The sequence below is a fragment of the Drosophila miranda genome, chromosome XR (assembly GCF_003369915.1).
Source record: "Drosophila miranda strain MSH22 chromosome XR, D.miranda_PacBio2.1, whole genome shotgun sequence".
Lineage (NCBI taxonomy): Eukaryota > Metazoa > Arthropoda > Insecta > Diptera > Drosophilidae > Drosophila > Drosophila miranda.
In genome coordinates, this window is record NC_046674.1 from 24,368,589 (window position 1) to 24,396,412 (window position 27,824).

Sequence of the window (27,824 nt, forward strand, 5' to 3'; positions counted from 1 at the left end):
TTTTAATATTTTCGAAAAAATGTATTTTGATTTTCTGTTGATGTGTCTCGACTTTTGCGGAACTTTATGTTTTTCTCAGGTTTTTGTTAAACTGAATGTAAAATAAAGAGTCATTCGCACCAGTCAGCTAGTAAGAGAGCATAAAACTCCAAGCCACCCGAGACCGAGACCAAAAAAAATCTCGATATCAGACGAGGCTCTATTGAAAAATAATCAAGTTGTCCCTATTGCGAACAGCTAAACCAAACAGTATATAAAATATATTGTATAAATTACATAAAACATAAGCTCACATATGTACTGTTATAAAGTAATGTCGCAGCCCTTGCCGCGGCTAACAGCGTACCCGCTGGTTGTATATTACATCACATACTACATGGTGACTACATGTTGACAGTGGCACAGAGGCTCTGTGGCAGAAATAAGTAATGTTAGGCGCGCAATCAGCGGCACTTAACAGTACCATAACATAGTTCGGTTCAACTCGGCTTAGTGGTTCCAGAAAACTAATGAACTAGAAGTTGTGAGGCGCGGGAAATTCAAACACTGCTTTGCATATTTATCATTCATTTTGATCACTATTTTATCATGATAATTATTTCATTAGCTGAAAATTGCATTTTAAGCTCTTGGCGTTTCTTTCTAATAAACGATAATGTAATGTTTTGTTACAGCCTTAGCCCTCAAGTATGGCGCACTTGCTTGAGAGCAGCCAGTGCCTTGTACCACTTCCGCTTTTTCCGCACACATGGAATTGGATGCTCATCGAGCTGCATAAACCACGTGGCCAAATAGGGCCGTTTGTTCAGTTGTTAATCAGTGCGGGAACGGGAAAGTTATCTAGACCTGTATGAGAATTTTGAGATTTCCTAGGCCCAGCAATGCTAACACCCCCAGCACAGGAGCCTGGAACGACAGACAGAAGCTTCGACCTTACATGCTCCTCGGCGTCGGAGTCAGCGTTAGCTAAGTCTTCTTTTCAGCCAGACAAGCTCCATTTACACTCAATGTTAATGTCGAAATAACATCCATATAGGAAGCATTCACAGGAGCCAGGAACGACAGACAGAAGCTTCGACCTTACATGCTCCTCGGCGTCGGAGTCAGCGTTTGCTAAGTCTTTTTTTCAGCCAGACAAGCTCCATTTACACTCAATGTTAATGTCGAAATAACATCCATATAGGAAGCATTCAATAAAGGCCGCACTGGCAGTCAGAATTCGCAGTCCCAGACGGCTGGGTAGCGTTCTCAGCAGCAGAAATATAAACGCGAAAATCGCCTCATCAGAATCAGGATTTCCTGAATCTGTGCGGCAGTTTAAATGTATAAAACGAAAAAGTTATTCAATTTTTTAAAGATTATCTTTACTGGCTGCTACACATTTCTTGGTGATGACGCATGTTCTTTGTAATACGTTTTGTGCCCGACTGACATTAATTTTAAGGTGTTAGTGTTCCTAGTTTGGCCCAATAGTGTCTTTGTTCGATTAATAGTGTGACATTTGGTGGTACTTTTGTGTGTTACATTGAGCAGATTTTCTCGATTTAGTTACTGTCAAGATCCAAATCTTCAGGCTCCGCAGTGGTTTCCTGCACTTCAAAAAGTGTATCGTTCTCAGATAACTGGTCCTCTTTAACGTCCGCAGCTTTGGTGTCCTTAAAGTCCCAATCATCGTCATCTGCTTCATCTTCTCCGATATCATTGCTATCGAAAGTTTTGGTCAATTCTATACACGAATTCTCCAAAGTAATGACGCGATTCAGGAGATGATCCAAGCGTTGACCCATTGATTCCATCGCCTGAAAGCTAGCATTGGGTTTGGCTGCACCTTTTTCCTCTACTTCCTGCACGGCAGAGCTGGTGCATGGCTTCTTCTCACTGGATTTCAATGAAGACATCTTACTATTTTCGAAAATATTTATTTTGATTTTTGTTGATGTTTCTCAGACTTTCGTTGAACTGAATATGAGTGCGATAAATGTATATCTCGGACTGCTCTGATCTCCGATCTCCGATCTCCCAAATAAAGATTCATTCACAGCAGCTAGTAAGAGAGCGTAAAACTCCACGCCACCCGAGGCCGAGACCGAGACGCAGACGGAGACCGAAAAGAATCTCGATCTCTGACGACGCAGACCTCCATCGGCATCGGCATGGGTGCCGGTACGATTCATGTGTATGTCTTTGGGTGCGGGGAAAAAGATACAAGTTTTTATCTCGTGGAGCTTTCAGTGAGCGAGCGAGCGGCGAACGGTAAACAACAGCTGGCGAGGCAGTACCCGCGGGACCGCGACAAAACAGGGAACAAACAAGAGATTGAGAAGAAAATTTCGAAGCGTCAACCTGAACAACAGGCCCACGAAAATGTGTCTGTGAGATGCGCAAATTTCGATCCAGTGCAAAATTTCCATTTGAATAATTACGCAAGGCGCCGCCGACACGTGAGTGCAGGAAGACTGATGTCTTGAGATGAAAAGTGGGCAAAAGCGAAAGTGGAAATTAAAGTCAATGCTCATACAGAGTACAGATCTGCATATACATATCTCTGTGAATATTTTAATATTTAGCCGATCTCTTAAAGTGTGAGGCAGATACAGTATTCCACAGCTTCGTCTGAAACAACAGCAGTTCCAATTGCGATTCCAGTTCCCCGTAAGTTTCATTAGGCAATGTATTAAAATTTCATAAGCAAACAGTTCGGATCGGCTCCTCTCTTCTCTTCACTTCACTTCTCCATTCCTTTCCACTCCACTAGAGAAGTACGAGTATATGTACGTTTGACTTTTGCAGCCATCGCCGTCGCTTGAGAGCCGTTCATCTTTTATTTGGCCCCTTGTATTTACAGCTGTTTGATGGTAACCGGTTTGGTAGCCAGCTATAGTCAGTGCTTCTAACGATATTTACTTTTTGGGCATCAGGCCGCCGAAAGCTATACAAAAGCCAAATTAACCTGCCTGCAATTCGGTTTCAAGCTGCAACGAGTTGTTGAAGGTTGTCGTGGCACATTATCTGAGCTTCCCAACTGTGTTCTTTGCGCCTCGTTAGGCAACTGTAATTTAAAATAATGCTATGCACATTACCCATCTTGTAAAGAGTTTTTTCTGATAAAAGAAACAAGAAAAGGAGAAAAAGAAACGCGACGGGCGAGACTTACAACCACATTAGCAGAGCAAGGTTTCGATCCTCGGACCTCTGGGTTATGGGCCCAGCACGCTTCCACTGCGCCACTCTGCTTGTTGTCGTTGGATTGCCAGAAACTAGTTACGGCTTCTGTGCTGCCGTCAGCAGAACAGCCCGTTCCACCCCGCAATGCTAACACGAAACATACCCTCTATTGCATGAAATTGTTGACGGTGGAACTTAGTAAACCTTTTGTTTTTATATTTAAGCAGAAAAGATATGGGTTTTTTCAAATTATCTATAAATAAATCAGATAGCATTGTTTTCCTCTCAAATAAGACGAGATAGGTTAGGTTAAGGCGGTAGCCGGGAGGGGGGGGATAAGAGCCTCCCGCCCCCAAGCTCACTTGGACCTATAAAAGACGAGATAAAAACGTGTAGAATAAATAAATCGTAGTAGAGTACTGTGGATAATAAATACTTTAGCCAAACGGAAAAAGAATTTTGCACTGCTTGCCAGCCGTAGGCTCTATAGCGCTTTAGACGCAACGGTGTCAACGAGCAGAGTGGCGCAGTGGAAGCGTGCTGGGCCCATAACCCAGAGGTCCGAGGATCGAAACCTTGCTCTGCTAACGTGTAATTTCGTTGTAGCGATTCTTTTGTTCTCTGTTTCTCAATTTAAATAATTTTTAAAACATTAGTGTATGTTTTTTGGATATCTAACCTACTGCATTGTTTAACTTTATTCAGTTGTTTTAATATAAGAATGCAAAAAAAATAGAAAAAAATATATGGACTACACAACTAAGAGATAAACTAAAACTAGGGCGATGAATGGTTCACTGCCGTGACTAACAGTCAGTAATCCTCGTCGCAGAAGCAGCCATCCCGCGAGTTCTCCACAATCCAGTCGAGATACTTAGTCACTCGAGTGTAGACCCCCGGATAGTTGGGTCGCGCACATCCATTTCCCCAGGAGACGATACCGATCTGCTCGAAGCGTTTGTCGTCCGGACGCAGCCGAACCAAGGGCCCGCCGGAGTCGCCCTGACAGCTGTCGCGTCCACCCACTCCCGGATAGCCGGAGCACATCATGTTCTTGGTGATCATCTTCTGGGTGTAGTTGGTTTGGGCCACGCACTCCTCGTTGTCCAGCACCGGGACCTCGACCTCCTGCAACAGGCACGAGGGCTTCCCGTCCTCCTTGAGGGTGCCCCAGCCGGTTGCGATAGCACGGGTGCCCACGAACAGCTCGTTGCGCTGCTCCACGCGTGGCAGGCAGATGGGGCGAATGAAGCTGGTGATGGGCACCCTGTCGTTCAGTCGGAGCAGGGCGATGTCGTTGTCGAAGTTGGAGAAGCTGAACTTCTGGCTGAAGGCGCGCAGTACGAAGCGCGTTTCGGGCCGCTCCTTGTCGTTGCAGCGGTCGTGCTCTCCGAAGGTCACCTTGATCATGAACCACATGAACCCCTTGACGCAGTGCGCCGCTGTCAGCACGTAGCGGTCGTTAATCAGTGTCCCGCCACAGTAGAACCTATTGAAGTAGCTCAGCCGAGCCATCCAGGGGTACTCGCTGACCCCAGCCGTGGTGCCTCCCACTATCCTGGACTCATCGTTCCGCTCGCCACATCTGCAAGGGAGGAAGGGAAAGATAACGATCAGATTGATTGGGTGTTGAAAACCAGTTCAAATGGGCGCTCGGCTCAGAGTTCAGAGTTCAGCAACCTCGCCATAAAGAAAGTGTCAAAGTCTTTATGACCGGCCATAAAACAAATGAGCGATTTTTGCAGATTTTATTGCTGTCATCTTTGGAAAGACGACGCGTTCCATTAAACAGGTTTTTAATTGCCGAAACCATGGACAAAAACAGAGAAAGAGAACTGCATTCAGAAAAAAAACCGAAAACTCCACGCCAAGGAAGCGTAACAAGTTCGTTCTCGTCTTCTTAGTATGTATTTTTTGGCTACACAATCAATCGACAAGCCCCAAAGCCCCAAAACCCCAGTGTGTGTGTCTTCTTAATCGTGTCATTGCCCCAAAATGGTGGCCCCGGCAGGCGAGAGGCGTCCCGAAACAAAGAAGTAAAATGTGCGACGGCGACCCACTTAGGAGACGGCGCAGAAGAAGGCGAAGACGCGGCATTCCCCGTGCCTCCCTCGCAGACAATAATGTGACGCATTCGGATTGGATTGGGCTTACGCCTTATAAAGCCAGGCCTGTGCCTGGGCCTGTATAAATTACAAGTATTCATGTATCTGTGGGCAGTACAAACATTCGTTCTTAAAGCCCAATACAGAGCCTGTTATCAAATCGTATGCAAATAAGTCTTTTTTATTCTTTTAAACGCAAAAACGGAGAAATATTACGAGTATATATATGAAATAAAACAGGTTTTATGCTTTTAACAGAACACAACAGAGCAGAAGATTGAATGGTTACGAATGGATTAACATTAAACTTATTGATTGTTATTAATGATTGAGGGGAAATTTTCAGAAATATATGAGTATAACAGACGTCACAGCCAAAGAGTTTTTATTCAACCGATTGCCCTCTTTTCCCAGAAGTTTTCCTTGGGATTCCTTTTATCCAACCTCGTCCAACCGAGGCTGCATAGCCTTATTAGATTCTGTGGCCAATTGTTCAGCTATTTTTGGCTCAACAGCTCCTCCCTGAGGAGTACGTTTCCTGTCCATCTCGTGCCTTCCACTGACTTCTTAAGTACCCTGGGGTACTTCCTTATGCCAAAAGCCACAGCTGAATTCCCAATTGGCAATGCAATTTGTTTAATAGTCTCTGGAAGAATGCATTCCAAATACAATTCTTCAGTGAGAGAGACAGAGACTGACTTGGGGGTCAACAAAATTCTTGGCATTGAAAGCGGTTACCAGATAGGGGGAAGAACCTTTTGCTGTAAGTTTGTTGCGCACCTAGGAGGATATAGTGGAGCTAAGAGCGTGTACCTGTGGAATCTGTGTGGGTCTTGCTGACTAGAATATCTATTATAGTACATGGTATTCTTTTATGAGTGATGGTTTGGTTCAAAAAGTCTAGAATCAAGAGATTGTCTTTTGCTAAATATTGATTCCACGCAGACTAACAATATTTGAAAGCCTCAGCCATGTTCTGTGTATGTTCCAAGAGATGGGCTTCAAGGAGAGATGGAGAGATTATCTCTTCCAAAGAATATCGACGTGATTGCGTGATCTCCTCCTCACAGGCACTCAAATATATCAGTGACTTTAACTGTTTGTGCCATTTGTGTGCCGGGACAATGACAGCCCCAAAGTTGTTTGTCACTTGGCTGTTTGTGTTGTTTGTGTTGTTGGTGCTGTTGGTGCTGTTGGTGTTGGCTAACTGGAAGTTGTCATCATGACCATGACAGCTTTTGTGGCTCACCTGCAGGAACATGTCGGAGATGTTTGGTTCTGAGCTGCCGGCGAATTATTGCGATTGAAGGAACCAAGCCAATTCTTGATCGGATTTTGCCGGAATACAGGTTTACGGCCGCCACCGCCGGCTGCTGCACCCAATGAGGAAGCGTTGACTGCCGCTCCAGCTCCAGCTCCAGCTCCTATTTTCAGTTTCTTGGGCTGGTGTTGAGCTGCTGCACCCAAGGCCTGATATTTGCCTGGTATGGAGGATAAAGATGATGTCGTTGTGGATGTGGATGTGGCTGTTGTTGAGGCCGGGCCAATGCAGGAAGCGATGGCCAGCATTAATGGCCAGTGACGTAAGTGGAGCATCATCTTCTACTCGTTCTGATTCTTCTTCAGGTGGTACTGGTACTGCCACTGCTGCTGCGGCTGCTGCTGCTGGGTTATGCAATTTAATGCATGTAAGGCTAATGAGCCTCTGCTTGAAACACTCCTCTTCGCTCCTCTCTCACCCGGAAAGCGAGGTTCCGTTACGAATATATTTCGATTCTAGTTCTTCTTGTTTGATGGGACTTTTTGGAATTTCTTTCACACTCCACTTGATAATTATGTAAATCAAACACAGCCTATTCTGCTACAGCTACAGTTTCTGCTGCTGCGAGTTGTTCTCGACAATAATTGAACTATTTCCCACTCGCTTTGCACTTGATTCAAACTGTCAACAAATCTCGCCCTAATCCGAGATTCCTCGATCTACACATATGTACATATGTATGTTCGTTCTCTTTCTCACTGTCTCTCTGTCTCTGTCGCTGTCTTTGGCGGCGTTTGTTGCTTTTTGCTTATTTGTTAGCACCGCACACGCGAAAGTCTGCAAACCGACTGATTTGATACCAACGGCCGCGCCTGCTCCAGACCCCAAGGCCCCCGAAACAGCGCAGTCGACGCTGAAGCTGGCTCCGCCGCAAAGAAAGTTGCGCATGCGCACGGGATGCGTTGGCGCTGGGAAGCGAGCAGAGGAAACGCAGGCAGGCAGAAGAACCCACAGAGAGAGAGACAGTAGAGGCCGACACACAGACAGACAGACAGACAGAGAGAGAGGGAGACAGTTGGAGTTCGTTGCGTTCTCAATATGCTAATATGACAGTTTGGTTTGCAGTGTGTTCGTGTGTGTGTGTGTGTGTGTTCTTGATTCTTGTCGGTCCCGGTCCGTCTCTATCTCTGGGTCTGGGCCTGGGTCTGGGTCTGGGCCCTGTCGTCAACATCGTCTGTTTAACGTTTGTTTATTATGCACGAAGCGTCCATACACCGTGAACATTTCAACCGATAGCTGGATAGATTAATACATCTGAATGAGCGATAGCCAGTTCAAAATCATTAATACTATACATAATTATCCAACAAAAAGGAATAAAATATACAAACACATTTAGAACCGAATCATTCATTTTTCCGAGTGTAGAGGCAGGCTATACAAATTTTCTAATGGCGCATAAACACTTACAAAGTGAAAATGGAAACAAGTATCCACTTCTCAGCCAAGACAAACATCCTTAAAGTTGGGCAAATACAGTTAATGCTCTCTCGGGTGGACAGCCGCTGGTCCATTACTCATTTGTGTCCACCCTAAGAACCTGGACTAAAAGATGTTTCAGTTGAGTCCATAACCGATATACCTATTGAGGAAGGGTGGCGAGGGTCACATATGGCATACGATCTGGGTCTTGGATCGATTGGTACACTTCTTTCACCACAGACACACACAGCAGGGCGCCAACTGCGGTATTTCCTTCAACTTGTTCATCATTTCTTCCCTTTCATCTTTTCCGACACCTTTTCACTTGTTCAGATGCAGCGAGGGAGAGGGGAAAATCCGACTGTTTCTTTTTATTTTTTCGCATTTTCATGTTCATTTGCCGCTGCATGAATTAACCCAACAAAAAAAAACAACCAACAAATAAATAAAGGAAAACGGCTGGATAATTTACGAGTAACTTTTCGCATTTGTGCAGCGAGTGGGGCTTAATTTGAATTACTTTAAATGACTGTTGACCCAATTAAGTTAAATGGAAATTGGAAACTGCAAACTGGTTAAACGTGTCCCTCGTCAAATCATTTAAAAACATCATTATAATGTATCGAGTGCCTGCTGTCATACTATGAAATTTTTAATTGTCATTAAATTACATTAACTTCTGTCCGCAGCTCGGGCATAATGGATGATGATGCACGCAAACAATTGAAACAAGAGCATTATTTATATCCAGTAGAGTGGAAAGCCCATACCCAAATTTGTTCAGAATCGACATTTAAGTTCTTCAAGCTATCTCTCTACCAAAATGTTTATTGCAAGTTCATTGATTTTTAGGAATTCTTTACCAATTGTCAGGCGAAAGAGGCTCTGCCTCTGGTTTCATAGTAAACTTACATTTAAAGTATTGCATTTAAATTGGTTCAATATATCTCGATGAATTTTACTTAAAACATGTTCTCCGAATTTCACCACAATCCTCTTCATGGCACTTACTTCCTCATTCCCAGTTTTCTGTGGCATGTTCTTCACCTGTTGCAAGTGCAACTGAATCGCTGAATTTCCATATACGCCCAGGGCAAACATAATCATCCACGCTTTTCTTGTGGAAAACTCAACAATCCATGCCGAAAATCAGAGAAAAGAGATTTCAATAGGTTCCTTATTAATTGAAAGCATGCATGCAAATTTTCCCCTAACTGAATTTCTTTTTTACATACATATGTACTCGTATTTTGCAGCACTCGTAATTGTTAATTGGAGAGAAACGAAGTGAGACACACCGGATCCGTGAGCAAAAGGTTAGAAACCCAAGAGAGCAGAAAGCGATTCCCTGACATGCGAGGCAATCATTGCATCACAGGTTTCTAAGAAACGGAGATTGGAGCAGATTAGGAGGAGTAGCCAAGCAGGATGGATATGAGGGGGGCCAAGAAGTCGCCCGACGAGGCGGTGCCCAATCCCAGGCCCAAGCGACGGAGCAGCTATGCCGGACGCACCACCCCGGTGGCGGCCATCCATGGGCGTGGCAGCATAGGCAGCGTGAGTGCCGGGATCTACAAGGCATTCCGAGAACGCTTCCTGAGCAGCGACGATTCAGGGGACTACCGCAAGTTGAGGCAGCGCGATGCGGAGGCCGGCCAGCAGGGATTGGATCAATATCAGTCCAGTGGCAGCTCTGGCGAGGAGGGGGAGCCCAGCAGCAGTAGCAGCGTGGAGGATCTCTTTGCCAGCGAGACGGAGCGCCGCCAGTGGCGACGCAGGTCTGCGGGGCACCGTCGCAGAGGAGCAGGCCGAAAAAAGGTAAGTGTCTCGACCAGTGTCTTCCCAGCTAAGCCTCTTGGCTGGCTGCTTTCCATTTTGATATCTGATTCAGCCAATTAGGGATTCTCCTCAGGTATATCGCTCGATTACAGTCACATACTCGTACATACATACATACTGTATGTATGTATATGTAGTACGTACGTGCCTTCAGAAGTAGAGAGGGAACCGAAATCGGTCGACTCTCGTTTGAAATGATGGCATATTCCCTTTACAGTTTCGCTTTCGTTCACTTACTCTCTCAATTTGCATCTGATTTTATTCATTTCCATTACTAGATTTGATAATTGTCATAATCGGAGTGGTGTGGCCAGCGTGTAATGAGGTGTAATTTGGTAATGGGGTTAGTGGACGCCATGCTCTGTTTCAGGGGTATGGGATTTATTTTCGTTTTCTGCTGGCGGGCTATTATAGTGATAGTATCCATGAAGTGAATTTCGTTTCATTCATTTTAATGAGTCCAGCTGGCTTGGAGCCGCCCCCTACGGGTCCCACCCTTTCCAGTGGGTTAATATTATTATTTTAATTATTATTTCATTATCTTTGTGTGTACCATTTTTATCGTTTGTTTTATATTTAATTTTAATGTGAAAACGTCACCCACTACAATTCTACATCTAATACGAGTGGGAACGTTGTGATGTATTATGCAATATATTTTACCTATAATTATACGTAAACACCAGGATTGGTATCGGAGTCGATGACTGCCGAATGCTATCTCTTTCTTGGATTGGATTGGATTTAATGGTTAATGCGGGGAGGGCAGGTCTCTCCGCCATCTCTCTAAATGGGAAGAGATGGGAGATGAAGAAGAGATGGGAAAAACAGAGAAAAGGATAGGAACCATGACCGGCGCGCCGGTTATGCTCTGATTTTATTTCTTGCACTTTTCTGATTAAAATTTAAGAATATTTTATCTGTTTCGATTTTCTCCGACTGTTTTGTATTCCGCTACATCTTTCTCTCCCTCTCATTTCTTAACATACTCCAGTCGTTATATCTCGCTCCCCCCCTCCAGGGGGTGGCAAGAGGGGGCACGAGCCAGAGTGGGTGAGAGAAAGAGAATGAGCCCGTGCATGGAAGATGTGGCATGGCCTTTTGGCTATAATAATGATCCTATACCGATTCTGCGTTTTCGGTTTTCTCGTATCTTCAAAATTGTGGATGCCAAAGATTTTCGGCCTTTAACCAATTTGATGCAGTGTGATATTCCATGAGTCTGCATAGAAAATTTGGTTGCTCTAGAACTTATGGTCTCTGAGAACTAGGCGTCAAACAAGGCAGACGGATGGACAGACGGACAGTCGAACAGACAGATATGGCTATATAAATTCGGATGTTGATGCTGATCAAGAATATATATACTTTGTGGGGTTGGAAACGCTTCCTTCTGGCTGTTACACACATTCACCACAAAACTAATGTATCCCGAAACTCCTCGAGTACCTGGTATTATGAGGTTTACCAATACATAGATGGCTCGATTACTGAATTTATGGAATATTTCCCTACGCTGTGGGGTAGTAATTAATCCTTGTAATTAATATTCAATGTTTGGTTCTATGGACGATTTGTTTGTGATTACCATCATGGCTCTTTGTGAGGGAATTCCAGAGTATTTAATTGCGAGTATTTCTTTTAACGTATTTTATTGATCACAGAAGACACATCAAGCCAAAATAATTTGTAGTTAATTTTATTTATTTTATATATTTTTTTATATTTATATATACCCATTAACCAGCCAAAAATAATAAAAATACTTCTCTCTAACTCTTTTTAGCCACTGCTTTAGCCCGTTCCACTTTGCAAGTTCCTCTTTCAAGCCAGCTGTTTTCAAAAGCTCTCACTTTGTTTACAAACAAAAGCTTCGTTCGGCGTAAATACTCCATTTGGAATCTATTTTCTCTTTCCAATGTTTTTCTCTCTTATTCTTCGATAGCGTCTCTACTCTTTTCTTTTCTCTTCTTTCTTCTCTCAAATAATCTGGTCGGCTGTTGGTGTTGTTGGCAGTGATGCCTTTTTAGCATATTTCAAGCTATGTTAAAGCCATGTTCCAGTTGTCGCAAATCATAACATTATTACGATTTAAGACCGGTTGCTAATGAATTCTAAATCGCACATAAATACAAAATCACCTCACATTTTCTCATAAATCACTTAATCTATCCTAAACAAAAATTTAGTAGCTTTTTTACAGAGACTTTGGGGAAAAACTTTTATCAAGCATTATCTTTCTTATAGGAGAAAATAGTAAACGAAGTTTACTATATATAAATATAAAATAAGAAAAAAAAACGAACAAGAGCTTTTACTTATTTTAATAGGTTTTTAAATCAAAGTTCATTAAATGGTTAAATAACTTAAGATTAATTAAATTAAAAAAATATTATCGGAACAAACGTATATGGAAATGGTTTTATATTAGCTTTTATGTATCTATTTCGTGTCGTTGGACTATTCCACGGAAATGCCATATTTAAAACTTTTTTTCCTAATCAGACCTCAAACTTTGCGTCAACCAAATAAACAAAAAAAAAATTGTGAATACTAAATATCAATAGTTGGAATGGGTAATAGCTGTAGGAAAAGTCTTGCGGGAAAAGCATGCAGTGAGGGCGAGATATACGAGTATATATGTGTCCAGTTGGCTTTCCAGATGAGCTGGGAGAAACGATACGGCAATCGATTTTTAAAATTTTCAAAACCAATTTTGCTAGCTGGCTGTAAGTGTTGGAAAACATAATTTTGTGACGACTTTAGAGGCGGCTACGAACACCTATTTTACGTGTTGTCTATCATGCTATCTTTCTCTTCGAAGCTAAGTTTGCAAGTGTCTAATGTCATACAGCTATTACAGATGTCGAAGGCATATTTAATTAAAATATTTCAATTTCCCAAAGAAAAGCAACTTTTTTTTGCAAAACAATTTGGGAATGAAACACTTTCGCTAGCAGAAATGTGCGAAACCCGGAGAAACCGGCTGCTAAGAAATTTAGCATTTCTTTTACAAATATTCCACGAGTATTTTGTGAAAATCGTGACGTGAAATTTGTTCAGAGGCTACATTTCTGCCCAAAAATGCGCTGTGTGCAAAATACAGCCGATGATACTGCGGAAATGTTGAAAAATTGTAGGTTCACCGACGAAGCTAAAAATAAAATAATAAAACAGCAGGATAGAATGTTAAAGTTGATGATTTTCCGTATCGTTAATTGAAATAAAAATAATAAAACCATAATATCTTTTATATTCAGGTTGCGTTTAGCCTTGGCCTAATTTTTTAGCTTATTTCTTCTCGGTTTCAGCCGATTTTGGCAATTCCGGCAGCACTGGTTGTTGGTTTGGTGTTGGGTGATTGTTGGCGGCTATTTCGTGGTACTTTAAAGTCCACTCCGCTGGAAGTTGCGCGCCTTTTTGGCTTGGGTTTTGTTGCTATTGCTTAGCAATTTCTTTTTTGTTCTTCTGTATAAACATTCGACACAGATAAAGACACTGAGCGAGGGAGAGAGAGTGAAAGCAGAGAAAGAAGAATTTAACGTTTATAGTTTTATTTTTATGCCGCTACTTTTTCTAGCTGCTTGCTCCTGTCCTGCTCCTGGTCCTGCTCGCTTGACTGCACATCCTGTTCATCGTGTTTTTTCCATTTCGGAATTGTGGCCGGGTGCCTCTACTTGTTTTTGCTGTTGCTCTGGCCAAATGGCTGCTGCTGTGTCTGCTCGGGGAATCATTTGACTTGGCGCATTCATTTCACACACACGCACACCGATACCATTCTTACACTACAAAAAACCAGAATAAATACATTTTTAGATCACATTTAAAGAATCACCTATGTAACTTGAAACAAAATGTTACTCTTGCGGGATATTATAACTTCAGTTAGGGAAGCCTTTCTGATACCACAAAGTTCTCTATTTATACTTAATGCGCAAATTTTGTCTCTCCGAAAGGGCCTCAGAAAAGGGACTGCTTTCTGTAGCTCGAATTTTGTATGCCAAAGTTATAATATATAAAGCATATTTTTCGAGTGTATAAAAGAGCAGATTGTTCACAGAAACAAAAAAAAAATAGAATGTATAAATAAACAGCCGAAAAATTGTGCGCCAGTGTGTCACCAAAGAAAAATGCAATCAACAGACCCAGATCTTTGACGGTACCCCACCCCATCGTAAGCCCCATCGCCAGTTCCAGCTCCAGCTTCAGTCCCAGCCCCAGCGTATGCTATGTATATTTTCCGCCCTCTATTCAAATCTATCTCGTGCTCGCTCCCCCTATTCCCGCTCAGCAGGAGAAATATCACGTAACTGCCCCGCCAGGTGCCCCTCCTCACACACACACACACACACACACACACACACACAGACACATGTGCCCGCTGGTGCTGCTTTCCATGATTTATGCACGCTACTTAATGCCTTCTTAATTACATTTTATGTAACAACCAAAAATAATAATATCTTGCTGAAAAACAGCAGACAAGAATTCAGAGGTGGAGAAGGACCCACACAAATCGCATTCCTCGGGCGGGGGGAGGAGGTGTACGGTGTAGGGGTGTAGGGGTGTAAGGAAGTGGGCAGCACGTCACGTCCCAGCTGCCAACAAAATGGGGAGACCGATTTCACTTTCACTTTCACCCTACTAGCTGCAGCTGCTGCTACTGCTGCTGTCGCCCAGCCCGCCCAGTGTTCTATCTTCTGAAACAAAAATCTATTTGGCAATGGCCTTGTGGGTGCGGGAAAATGGATGCTCTCGGAGAGGTCCCGCCAGTGGGTTAGCCGGGACAGACGGCCGTGTGTATTCAGTCAACACAAATTTCCCTTGCCTTTTTCCCGGCTCTGCAGTTCATTGAAATGTGTGCGACAACCAAAATACAATTACACCATGGATTCATGTTGATTGTCTGGATGCGTTGCGGCATCTGGGGATCTGGCTGCCCTGGGGGCCTTGGGGACTCTGCGGATGTGATGGCACTGGCGCGCATTCCACAGAAAAGATACCCTGTGCCGACAGTCGATAGTTGTTGGAATACTCGTAGAATGGCTGGAGGTTGGATGTGTGCGCGGAACAAGGTTAAAATTCATTTACGTGATGTTTGCAATGCTGTTGAAGGGCAGCTTCGAAAAAGAGGGTTTTGTTTGGGTTCCTTTCAACAGCAGGAGGCTCTATGGGAGTGCGGTAGAAGGCACAAAGGGCCGAACCTTTAGGCTCAAAACTTGTCCATACAGTAATCTTTGGAGAGGAATAAATTTTGCTAAAGAACACATCGAAAATTCGAAATCAAAGCATACCCAGTTGTAAATTGATATAGTTTCCTAGCAAAAAATTAAATATGCATGTACTCTCCATCATTGGTATTCAGCTCTGGTTCAGTAGGGAACCAAATACCTCTGGAATCGCTCAAATTTGGAGACAGGATAGTGTCAGCTGCAAATGACAGACCCTTGGGCGGTGGTCAGGTCGAGTGTCGCTAAATAGCGCTGTCAAGTGCCAGCGGCTCTCCGTCCTTGAGCAGGAACGCGAATCCCTTTCGTTTTCGCTTTCACCGACAGCTCGTGTTAAACAAATTAAACACGTAGCTGGCTAGAGGACAACAACGCGAACTCTGAAAATCGGTGTTCTTTTTGTCCAATGTCGAATTCAGACCCCACTGCGCTATGGCTATGGCTATGGCTCTGGCTGTGGCTATTGTATCTGAGCCTTGTTGTTAACGGGGCCACGTTTTCATGTTGTTCACTGTTCGCCTCCCACTCCGGCAGACGGAAAGTCAAATTAGCGTTGACCCAGTAGGGGGCGCGTGAAAAATGCAAATTTCTGTTTGGCTGTTCATAGTCGTAATTTGTGCGGCCCCTGGCCGCCGCAAGGTCAAACCTAGAACAATAATTACACAATTTATAATTCGCAAAACAATTGTTTCTGACAAGTGAAATATTTTGTTCGAGTGCAGTTGGCCCACGGGCGAAAAGTAAAATGGGAGCCCAAGTTTATAATTGAAATAGCCCCAGTGGGGCCATAGCTTCGGAAGCCGTTGAAGCCGGAACTGCGCCGGAGGGTAGGAAACTGGGAAACTGGGAAACAGGTCCGACTCTACGATTTTCCCGTTGGCATAGTAACCTTTTCTATTTATCACATCAAAATAAACAACGACTGAACCGAGTTGGCCATGGAAATCCTTTTCCGTATTTTCATGTGTAGGATTTGGGGATCCAATCGATTTTCCTCAGTTGAAGCCGACAAGCCGAGCCGAAAACTTAAAAAAAAAAACTGAATTAATATTTCGAGTTTTATTTTACAAGTGCAATAAGATAAAGTGACAAGTGGTAAGAAAAAAAAAAAAAAAAAGAACAAAAATAGATAGAAATAAAAAATTTGAAATACTTCAATACTTTCACTCGCGTGCGGGTCTCACAGCAATGTCGGTCTTCGACAATCCCGACCAGCTGCGGCAGCTGCAGAACCTTCTGAATCCCCGGCAGACTCGTGCCGGCATCGACTGCAGCAGCAGCGAGGATGAGGAGGAGTCCTTGGTGGTCCACAAGCTAAGTGAGTAACCGCGGAAAGGGCCTATGAAAGAAGTGTTTATAACAGAAATCCCTTCATGGTCCAGCACCTGGCAGCATTGGTCCTCAGGCGCCAACGGCAGCAGGATCGTCCGCTCAGGCGAAGGCCAAGAAAAAGAAAAAGCCCAATCCATTGGCCACTCCCCTGGTGGAGGAGCAAAAGAAGCAGCCCGATACCCTCGAGGAGTGGCAAGAACAGCAGGAACGTGAGGACACTGATATTCTGGAGACGAGAAGGTGTCCAGAATACACCATGACCTACAGCCAGGCCGTGGGCACTGAAGATGTCTTCCTGCAGGTTTGCCTACCTATCACTGTTCGCTGGTCAAAGGCCGCTTAGTAATCACTCGCACTCGAACGCATTTTAGATGGGCAATCGCACCGGCTCGTCCGCCAGCTGCGAAGACCTTATTCTGGACATTCATCTGCCCGATGAGGAGACGACAGTCGACAAGATCATGCTGACTCTGGAGGAAACGGATCTGGATCTGGCCACCGCCCTCTATCGCCTCCACCTGCCTCTGCCCCATCCCGTGGACGTGGATCGATGTCAGGCCAAGTACAGCACGGAGTTTCGGAAACTGCGCCTGACGCTTCGCTTGCGTCGGGAGCTCGATTATGTCAACTTTTAGACATAGAACATAGAGTACACACGATACACAACACAACACATGATACACGCTACACGCTACACGCTACACGCTACACGATACACGCTGCTCGATGAACAACACGACAGAAATTCCATTTCCCTCAACATTTTCTACACTGCCCCAAGTTGTCTCTTTTCTGCCCCTTCCACTCCCCTCTGCTGTTGGTACACAACTTCGATTGCAATCGCAGCATTCTAGCACCCGGCAGCGACGAGTCCTTTTCAAACGCGACCTTTGAATTAATTTAACCTTTCGCAACCCATCCAAATCGAACAAAATTTGATGTGCTCGTTGAGCAAACGTGAAAGCCAAAATTAAAATTGTGGAATAAAAATTACTAAAATGTGAGTACACCACTGCAGTGGTTTGTGTCTAGTGCAGTTCATTGGTCTTGGAAAAATTTGCCGCAAGTGGATTTGTCGCATTTGCAATTCAATTGGCGGTACGTTTCGAAAATAGCGTATACGCCGCATGGGCCGCATGGGCCGCTGTCGCACTCGCTGTCGGGTCAAATGACGAATTACGCTCAAACGGGGCATGAAGTACGGGCATTCCTCGGCCTCTCCGGTGCCTCCGATCCTTTATGACGCTGTCAGAAATCACTTTGGCTAAATATTTGTCATACACAGGCAGCCAACTTTATTTATTTTTTTTTTTTTCATGTGGAAAATTTTTATTTTATTGTAAATAAGTTTACTGCTAGCTTTCGTGGCAACTTAATCTAGTTTTACATTTAAGGGGAAAAACAATTGATCACAGGAGATACATACTTAAACTTAATGTTACATATATGGATATATGGTTACATATGGATACATACATTATTTACAATATTTACAAAAAGTTAATGAGATGTTATAGGAGGGATCTAGTAGGGAGATCCAGTGGATGACTCCTTTTGAGTCTTCTTTTCCTTGGCGGGTTAATTAGACGTCTGGCTAGCGCATTAGGGTGACCACCAAGTCGTTGCAAGTACCTTGCTGCATGTAATTGTATAACATCGCCCACTTTGGGAACCTTTAGGTCCCTCTCGATGTCGCTGTTTCGTATGTACCATGGAGCATTGCATATTCGTCGTAGAATTTTTGACTGAGCAACTCAAATTTTATTTAAGTTGGTTTTTGCCGCGATGCCGTAAACTTGAAGTGCGTATTTCCATGTGGGGCTGAGGATGGACTTGTATATCGTGACTTTGCTGTACAGCGACAGCTTATTTCTTGGTGCAAGTAGCCACGCCATCTTTCCCGCTTTCGCCATCACAGACTGTCGAACCATGGTAGTATGGGTTTTGAAATTTAGTGACCTGTCGAGTACAACACCCAGGTATTTGTACGAGCTCTTGTGCGTAAGTGTGGAGCCCAGCATATTAATGCCTCCGCAAGAAAGTGTTCTCGTAGCAAAAGTAACATTAGCACATTTGCTGCTGTTGATGCCTATGTTCCATTTCTGAGCCCAGACCTCAAAGCTGCTCACATATTGTTGCAGAGCTTCCGTAGCTAGATTTATGCTTGGACTTCTGGTCAGCACTGCAGTGTCATCCGCGTAGGTTGCTATCAACACATCGTCCTCGTCCAACCCAGTTATTACCCTTGAGGAAGGCATATCGGCTGTATATAGGGTATATAACGTTGGTCCAAGAACGCTGCCTTGTGGGACGCCTGCACAGATTGGGCGCTTCGATGATTTTGCTCCATTTACAACAACACTAAAACTTCTGTCCATTAGAAAGCTACTCACCAGCTGGAATAGCTGCGGCGGCAATATGTTTCTCAGCTTAAAGAGGAGGCCATCATGCCATACCCTGTCAAACGCTTGTTTAATGTCCATAAACACAGCTACCGAATACATTTTTTGCTCCATTGCATCAAGCGCGAAGTTGACCACTCGATGAAGTTGTTCTGGCGTGCCGTGACCTTGTCTAAATCCAAACTGCCACTTTGGAATTCTTTGCTTTACAGGTTCAAGCTGCATGATGCGGTTCAGTATCATTCTTTCCGCCATCTTCCCTAGCGCTGAGTGCAGGCTAATTGGTCTGTAGCCATCGACTTCTGGGTGTTGTTTTTCTGGCTTAGGTACCATGGAGATTAGCGCCGTCTTCCAGCAGGTAGGAAAGTGTCCTATCCTAAGAATGCTGTTGAGGAGCAGCACTATAAATAGCAGGGCTTTTTTTGGCAGAAGTTTTAAAGTCCTGTTGTCCAGCAGGTCCTTACCAGGGGATTTTTTGGCCTTCAGCTTCTGAATTTGCTGCACCACCTCTTGAAATGTGACTGGGCTTGCTGGCAAGGACATTTGAAATGGCATTTCCAATTGTAGCTCGACGGCCCTTCGTCTAACAGCAGACGTAAGATTAAATGGCTTAAATCTTTGCTCTAAACTGTCTGCGAAGATATCAGCCTTTTGCTGACTGGAGTAGCACCAACCGCCTGCTGGATTTTTAATTGGCGATTTAGGCATGACTACTCTTTTAAATCGGCTTGTAAGCTTCCAGAGAGTATAGTTGAAAGATGCATCGGGGCCAGCTTTTTCTAAAATTTGATCAATGCCCGTCTGCTTGACTTTTGCAAGAACCTTTTGCAAACGGTTTGATAGTCTCAAGTAGATTTGATGAACTCGAGTATCACCCGTTCTCGTATACTCACTTCATACCCTTCTTTTCAGGCGCAGGAGTGCAATGGCACTTGGGGGAAGAGTATCTTGTCGTCGTTGGCTTGGTGAACATTGGTTTACAGGCGCAGCAGAAGATGCAGCCAATATTACGTTTCTCATAAATATCGAGATTGCACCTTCTATATCATCGGGACTTTTTATTTGCGTGTTGAGGTTGATTCTACTATCTAGTTCGGCTTGAAATACTTCAACGCAAAAGCCTCGAGGGAGAATTTGTTGCTTCATAGTTTTGATTTGAGGAGAATGATGCACTGATGCTACAATTGGCAGGTGATCCGAGGAGAGTTCATATTTAATTTCGACTGACAGCTTATTTTGCGCAATCCCGTTGACAATGAAAAAGTCGAGAGCAGAAGGTGTAAGGCGAGTGTTGTATGAGAAGAAAGTTGTCTCGCCAGTGGCAAGGATTTCGCATGTGCTACTGACGATGGCCTCTTGCAATCGCTTCCCTCGACAGCATGATCTGACGTTACCCCACCATGGGTGCTTTGCGTTAAAGTCACCGCCTGCGATGAATCTGTTCCCCAGGCTAAGAAGAAGTTGCTCAAAATCAGTTGTACTCCAAGGTTGGTTGGGTGGCAGGTATATTGAGGAGATCTTGATGCATCCAACATTAGTCGGCACACTCACGCTGGCAACTTGTATGTTTATCCTGGACGTAGGTTCGTTCTGAGCATGGGCAATGGACGATCGTATGAACAGAGCAGAGCCACTTTTCGATGTTCCACTGGGATGATCAGCGTAATATTGGTCGTATCCTGGTACGAATGCTCTCAGACCAGGGCGCATATGTGTCTCTGTTATCAACATTACATCGATTTTATTAGCATTAAGGAAAAGTCTAAGTTCTTCAATGTTCTTGACTAGCCCTCGTGCATTCCATAATCCGATTTTTAATTGAAGCTTGTTCATTTTTTGAAATAAGCTTCTGTACCAGGTCGCGGAAGGCTTTGTTTGCCTCCATCGTATCCTGTATTAGTTTGAACATTTGATCCATTCTACTATTAAGGTCGTTTATAGCTTTTTCTAATATTTTGAATTTGCTACTAAAATGTTGATCTTCAGCACCATTAAACAACCGGGAGCTGTCATGTAATGTGTTCACGTTAATATTTTTCTCTGCACGCGGTCTTGTTATGTCTGCATAGGAGAACCCACTCCTCACATTGGCATTTGAGATGACTTGCGATCTGACTGGGTGATTTTTATTTTTGCTACTGGCAGGCATTCCATCTTCTGGTAGTCTGGCTGTCGGCTTAAGCTTCTTGCTCAGTTCAATTCTGACTGAACAACTTTTATAGCTAGATAGGTGATCTTCGCCGCAGTTTGCACAAATGGATTTGTTACTAAGACTTAGTTCGCACGATTTTGATCCAGTATAGTGGTCGCCAGAGCATTTTCCACAGACTGGCTTTTTAAGGCAGTAGTTTCGCGTATGTCCAAAATCTTGGCATCTAAAGCACTGCACCAATTCTTTACTGTGCTTCGCCTTAATTACTGTTACTCTGTGCCTTCCAATTTGAGTAATCTTAAGTGCCTCTGCAATATTTGGTGTTTTCTTTAGGTTCACGTAGAACATACTCTGTCTTGTTTTTAAGTTATTTATTTCATGATCATCCTCTTCATTTATTTCAATATTACGCCAGTTTGGCTTCCTGGGGCAGTAGATGTTCATGACTGTTAAACCCTTGTCGGTGAACGTGTGCTCAATTAAGTGTTTTGGTACATTTGGATGGATGTCTCGAATAATCAATCTGTACGGCGTATCCTCTCTCAACTGATGGTGCCAGAATTCACAGTTTTGCTTCGTCAGCATATCAATAACTGTTCGAAAAGCTTTGGAATTTTTTGCATATATACGCCAAACTCCAAATCTGGATGTGCGAATGTCATACTCATCAGCTGGAATTACAGAATTGAGGGCGTCTTCGAGTTTGTCCATTTTATTCACTTGCGGCACGCAAATAGCTGGAGGCTTAGGCACTATGCTTGGCTGCTGCTCATTGCTAGCTTCGTTTGCTACTAGCCCATGTTGCTCTTCTTCGTCCAGTTCCATGACAGATTCAGCTTCTTCAGATAGCGCTGCATAGCGATTATTTAGAAGTGCTACTGAAGGGGTAGCGGCCCTTGAATGGGTAATGCATGACAAGTACTCTCACGAAAATGTCGAAATGGGCAGACAAATGCGGGTTAGGCGTCAACCCGTCTAAAACGGAACTGGTGCTTTTCACTAGGAAGTACAAAGTTCCGGTACTGATTCCCCCAAGACTATGTGGGGAAACGCTAGTCTTCAGCAACAACGCCAAGTATCTCGGCCTAATCCTCGATAGAAAGCTCGATTGGAAATTGAGCATAGAGGATAGAGTAAAGAAGGCCACAGTGGCCCTCTATACTTGCAGGAAAGCCATCGGACTAAAATGGGGAATGACCCCCTATATAGTTCGGTGGCTCTACACCGCCATCATACGACCAATCATGCTCTATGGAGTGGTGGTATGGTCGCCAGCCTTGGACAGAAGGACATGCCTCAATAAACTCAGCAGAGTTCAACGCATGGCAGAGCTATGCATAACTGGCGGGCTACGCACTACTCCAGGGGAAGCCCTGGATACTGTGCTGGACCTCCTCCCTGTGGATCTCATGGGAAAGAAGGTGGCAACACTTTCCGCCCTCAGAATGAGAGAAGCCAGACTGTGGAAAGCATCCGCGGTTGGGCACTCGGGAATCCTGATGAGACTCCCGCAATTACCAGAGAGGACAGATTACTGTATCCGCAGTGATCACCTCTCGACGCTCTTCCAGGAGGCAGGGCCCTTCCAATCCCATCTAGGGAGGACTGGGAGATGGGCGAACCAGGACCTGCAAATGCGGTCCACTTCTACACTGATGGCTCAAAGCTAGACGGCCGCGTGGGAGGCGGAGTCTACTGCAGCGAGCTGAACATCAGTCATTGCTTCAGGCTCCCGGATCACTGTAGTGTGTTCCAAGCGGAGGTTGAAGCCATCAAGGAGGCCATTTCGATCGCCTCCAAACTACTTCTAGATACGCACTTAGTGTGCGTCTTCTCGGACAGCCAAGCAGCTATCAAAGCTCTAGGCTCAATATCGTCGAACTCAGCGACTGTAAATGACTGCCGCGGGTCTCTGCACGAGATCGCAGAGCAGTTAGATCTCTTCCTTATATGGGTCCCCGGCCACAGGGACATCGAGGGGAATGACGCCGCCGACGAGCTAGCCAGGCAGGGTACTACGATTCCTCTCCTATCGGAGAGGGAGCAAGTAGCGATGCCCTTGGCCACGTGCAGGCTCCTAACGCACGAATTGTTCGAGAAAAATGCCAATAGGAGATGGCAGCAAACCGTTTCCTGTAAAGTCTCAAGATTGATATGGCCATATCGATCGAAGAAGCGCTCAGCAGAGCTGTATAAACTCAGCAGAGCACAGTGCTCTGCAGTTACTAGAGCCATTACGGGACACTGGCAGATCGGCACTCACGCCTCTAGACTGTCAATCCCTCATAACGACTTCTGCAGGAGTTGTCGCGACGAGGAGGAGGTGGAATCGGTCCCCCACTTCTTCTGCCACTGCCCAGCCCTTGGAAATCGTCGTCTTCGTATTCTCGGGGCCGCTTTCCTCACGGACATTTCGGACCTGTCCGTAATCAAACCAGGGACCTTGTCCAAATACATCCAAGCCACCGGATGGGACTGCCCTTAACCTGCAGTAGTATGCTCTCACGGTTCGGGCAACGCGAAGGGGCACATGCCCATGCGGCAACACAACGGACCGTTTATAGGTCCAAGTGAGCTTGGGGGCGGGAGGCTCTTATCCCCCCCCTCCCGGCTACCGCCTTAACCTAACCTAACCTGAATGGGTGATTTTTTGGAATAGCTGGGTGTGTAGTTTTTATACCCGATACTCAAAATGAGTATTGGGGTATATTAGATTTGTGGTAAAAGTGGATGAGTGTAACGTCCAGAAGGAATCGTTTCCGACCCCATAAAGTATATATATTCTTGATCAGCATCAATAGCCGAGTCGATTGAGCCCTGTCTGTCTGTCCGTCTGTCCGTCCGTCCGTCCGTCCGTCCCCTTCAGCGCCTAGTGCTCAAAGACTATAAGAGCTAGAGCAACGATGTTTTGGATCCAGACTTCTGTGATATGTCACTGCTACAAAAGTATTTCAAAACTTCGCCCCGCCCACTTCCGCCCCCACAAAGGACTAAAACCTGTGGCATCCACATTTTTAAAGATACGATAAAACCAAAAACGCAGAATCGTAGAGGATGACTATATGTTCTAGAGTGTAAAATCTCAACCAGATCGTATAAATATTATAGCCAGAATCAAGAAAACAATTTCATTCTTTCTCGCTCTGTCTCTCTCTAACACAGAGGTTTCATGGTCGGCTTTGCCAATTGCAAAATATGAGTTCAAGGATCTCAGAACCTATAAGAGCCAGAGCAACCAAATTTGGTATCCACACTCCTGTGATATCGGACCTTAACCGTTTCGTGTCCAAATTTCGCCACACCCCCTTCCGCCCCCGCAAAGGACGAAAATCTGGGGCATCCACAAATCTCAGAGACTATTAAGGCTAGAGTAACCAAATTTGGTATTCGCACTTCTGTTAGATCTCACTATAAAACGTAGATCTCAGAATTTTGCCCCACCCTTTTCCGCCCCCACAAAGGACGAAAATCTGTTGCATCCACAATATTGCACATTCGATAAAACTAAACACGCAGAATCATAGATAATGATCATATATATCAGATTGCTGAATCTGGATCAGATCAGATCATTTTTATAGCCAAAAGGAACAAATCAATTTGCACTGGCTACGCAGCCCCCGACGTCACGCTCAGACTGATTTTCTGTCTCTCTCGCACGCACTCCTTGTCGTGTCGTTTAATATTAGCGGCGTCTGCCGGAGGAGAGCCATACTGACTTAGTATCGGGTATAACTGTAGAGTTGCGGTCTCCGCAGCAACTCACAACGTTCCCCCTCGTTTGAATTGTTTTTGAGACTTTATCAGCTCTTTTTTGCTTTTTACTAATAGAGACCATCGGCATCTGAAAGGTACAATCTTTTCCTTGGGATACTTTTTTGGCTAAGCTTGAAGTAGACGCCTCAGCTCTCGAGGTGCTCGGTACAGAACATATGCTGCCAGTTACGGTATTTGCCATTGAGTAATTCGCTTGACAGTTCCCTGTTGAAAAAGATAGTGTGCTCGTGGTAATAGTACTTGTAGTCGTTGCGATCAAGCTACTATTGTAGTTAGGCGTTCCAATTGCCTTATATAGGTCTTTAGCCAAGCTGGCACGCAAGTCTGCAGGTGCACCAGCTATTTTCCTCATCTTATCAGTCGCTGAAAGCTTATCACTAAGCTGGGAATGATCAGGTGAGTCTACGTCCATTTTTTGGCACTTCACGAAATTTGCTTGTTACAAATTTGTGATTGCCTAGCATCAAGAATTCTTGCTGCTAAGAAAAGTTGAGCTTTTGTTGCCCTTCGTTTGCGGCTGCGCGCAGGGCGAGGGCAAAAGCTTGCCCGCTGTACGACAGCTTACTTCGCTTACTGTTCTTTGTTGTTCTCGTGTTACCGACACCGCTACGCAGTGTCTTAAAATAGATTCTCGTGCGAGATAAGCACACAGAATGCACTTTGCGATTACTTGGAAACTTCAATGCGCGACACGTCCGTCTTCGACGAATGTATGGAAAGAACTTAAATACTCAGCCAACGGCATACGAAAGTACATATACAAATACAAAAAAGTATGCAAAGAAAAGCGAAAAAGTTGAAAATGGAGATTTCATTTTACTACGGCAAAGACTTTGTCAGGCAGAGCGGTGGCTCGGGAGGTTGGGGCCCACAATTACTTCCCGCTGGGTCTGTGGCTGCGTCTTGCCTCATTTACTCTGACTGACGCTGGCAGATTTCAATTTGTGCGCTCCGGGCAAGCTGAGCCCACAATCTTCTAACGCCGGCCTCCCGCAACCTCCCGTCGCCCTCGGAGACATGATAAAGTGTCGACTAACCTCCCTTTTTTCAAACCCAACAAAACCAAACAAAAACCAAAAAAGTTCACACAAGAAACATAAGAAAATTCACAAGTTTTCGGCCAATGGAAATGGAAGTGCGTGCATTGCCTGGCGAAATAGTTCGGACAGGGCCAGAGGACGGAGAACGGAGGACGTAGAGACGGGACCTTTGACCTTCGCTTCTTCATTCTTATTTTCCTAATGAAAGTTTGGCCCGGAACTATGATGATAAATCATCAGACAGGGCCTCCACTCCTGTCAACGTGGAACTTTCAATTCACTTTAAATGCCACAGCCATGGTGGCAGGTGGGGCAGTGGGGCAGGAGGTGGAAAAGGAAAGTGAATTATTACACAATTATTTATATTTCCTTTTCGAGCGCATCCAATTATTATTAGTAATGACAGCTCAAAATTGATGTCTCAAATTATATCCTTTGATTTAATTACTCTCAAAATCCCAAAAAAAACGAGGGGGAACGTTGTGAGTTGCTGCGGACACCGCAACTCTACAGTTATACCCGATACTTAGTCAGTATGGCTCTCCTCCGGCAGACGCCGCTAATATTAAACGACACGACAAAGAGTGCGTGCGAGAGAGACAGAAAATCAGTCTGAGCGTGACGTCGGGCGCTGCGTAGCCAGTGCAAATTGATTTGTTCCTTTTGGGTATAAAAATGATCCGATCTGATCCAGATTCAGCAGTCTGATAGATATAGTCATTATCTATGATTCTGCGTTTTTAGTTTTCTCGAATCTGCAATATTGTGGATGCAACAGATTTTCGTCCTTTGTGGGGGCGGAAAAGGGTGGGGCAAAATTCTGAGATCTACGTTTTATAGTGATATCTAACAGAAGTGCGAATACCAAATTTGGTTACTCTAGCCTTAATAGTCTCTGAGATTTGTGGATGCCCCAGATTTTCGTCCTTTGCGGGGGCGGAAGGGGGTGTGGCGAAATTTGGACACAAATCGGTCAAGGTCCGATATCACAGGAGTGTGGATACCAAATTTGGTTGCTCTGGCTCTTATAGGTTCTGAGATCCTTGAACTCATATTTTGCAATTGGCAAAACCGACCATGAAACCTGTGTGTTAGAGAGAGACAGAGCGAGAAAGAATGAAATTGTTTTCTTGATTCTGGCTATAATAATTATACGATCTGGTTGAGATTTTACACTCTAGAACATATAGTCATCCTCTACGATTCTGCGTTTTTGTTTTTATCGTATCCTTAAAAATGTGGATGCCACAGATTTTCGTCCTTTGTGGGGGCGGAAGTGGGCGGGGCGAAGTTTTGAAATATTTTTGTAGCAGTGACATATCACAGAAGTCTGGATCCAAAACAACGTTGCTCTAGCTCTTATAGTCTTTGAGCACTAGGCGCTGAAGGGGACGGACAGACGGACAGACGGACGGACGGACAGACAGACAGGGCTCAATCGACTCGGCTATTGATGCTGATCAAGAATATATATACTTTATGGGGTCGGAAACGATTCCTTCTGGACGTTACACACATCCACTTTTACCACAAATCTAATATACCCCAATACTCATTTTGAGTATCGGGTATAAAAGAAAAGCAAACGGCACTGGAAAAGTTTGTGGCAAGTTAAACTGTATTGAAATTTCACCAGCATTTCCCAAAGACGACCGACGCGTCGGTCTTGGGGTTTTCCTGGCGTTTTCTTGGGGTTTCCTTCCGTTCAATGAAATTCAACAGGGAAAACAAACAAATCAACGAACCACCAACAAATTTTCCATGTGTTGATGCTAAATTTCAACGAGCAAACAAAAGGAAAACTACCCCTCAAAAACAGAAAACTACACAAAACTAACAGAAGGGAAACGACAAAAAACACATTTTTTTGTCGGCTCATTTAAACAAACGCACGTTCCAGCATCATCATGATCATTCGGGCAGAGCCGCACCCTTCCTATCATCTGTCAGAAGGGGGTCCGGTCCTGTCCGCTCCGGTCTGGTCTGGTCTGCTCCGGTCCGGTCCATTCACGCAAATACAAATAGAACTTCAAATGCAAAT

General features: G+C 44.4%; 3 protein-coding genes and 2 non-coding genes across 7 annotated transcripts in view; 3 read left to right on the forward strand and 2 right to left on the reverse strand.

Moving 5' to 3' along the window:
- The first annotated feature begins 2,245 nt into the window (after positions 1 to 2,245).
- LOC108151128 (venom dipeptidyl peptidase 4) overlaps positions 2,246 to 27,824 on the forward strand; it is a 76,763-nt gene continuing 51,184 nt past the window's right edge. Inside the window, exons 1-2 of one of the 2 annotated variants that reach the window (XM_017279548.2) lie at positions 2,246 to 2,652; positions 9,270 to 9,831. In XM_017279548.2, the coding sequence (XP_017135037.1) occupies positions 9,442 to 9,831 (390 nt within the window). In that variant the 5' untranslated portion in view covers positions 2,246 to 2,652; positions 9,270 to 9,441. The remainder of the gene's footprint in view (positions 2,653 to 9,269; positions 9,832 to 27,824) is intronic. The other variant, XM_033387849.1, reaches the window with a different exon arrangement.
- On the reverse strand, positions 3,163 to 3,234 carry Trnam-cau. Its single transcript has one exon. It is a non-coding gene; the product is annotated as a tRNA-Met (tRNA).
- Trnam-cau lies at positions 3,681 to 3,752 on the forward strand. The gene has a single exon. It is a non-coding gene; the product is annotated as a tRNA-Met (tRNA).
- On the reverse strand, positions 3,824 to 7,385 carry LOC108151132 (venom protease). The gene is made up of 2 exons (XM_017279556.2): positions 6,520 to 7,385; positions 3,824 to 4,750 (listed from the first exon to the last, which is right to left on the reverse strand). Exons 1-2 carry the CDS (start codon positions 6,867 to 6,869, stop codon positions 3,979 to 3,981), a joined length of 1,122 nt encoding a protein of 373 aa, XP_017135045.1. The 5' UTR covers positions 6,870 to 7,385; the 3' UTR covers positions 3,824 to 3,978.
- LOC108151134 (protein PIH1D3) lies at positions 16,064 to 17,416 on the forward strand. 2 transcript variants are annotated; one of them, XM_017279559.2, is made up of 4 exons: positions 16,064 to 16,175; positions 16,267 to 16,398; positions 16,463 to 16,713; positions 16,784 to 17,416. In XM_017279559.2, exons 2-4 carry the CDS (start codon positions 16,269 to 16,271, stop codon positions 17,045 to 17,047), a joined length of 645 nt encoding a protein of 214 aa, XP_017135048.1. In that variant the 5' UTR covers positions 16,064 to 16,175; positions 16,267 to 16,268; the 3' UTR covers positions 17,048 to 17,416. The 2 variants fall into 2 exon arrangements, with proteins under 2 accessions (XP_017135048.1, XP_033243741.1); XM_033387850.1 differs by having other exon boundaries at positions 16,073 to 16,175; positions 16,258 to 16,398.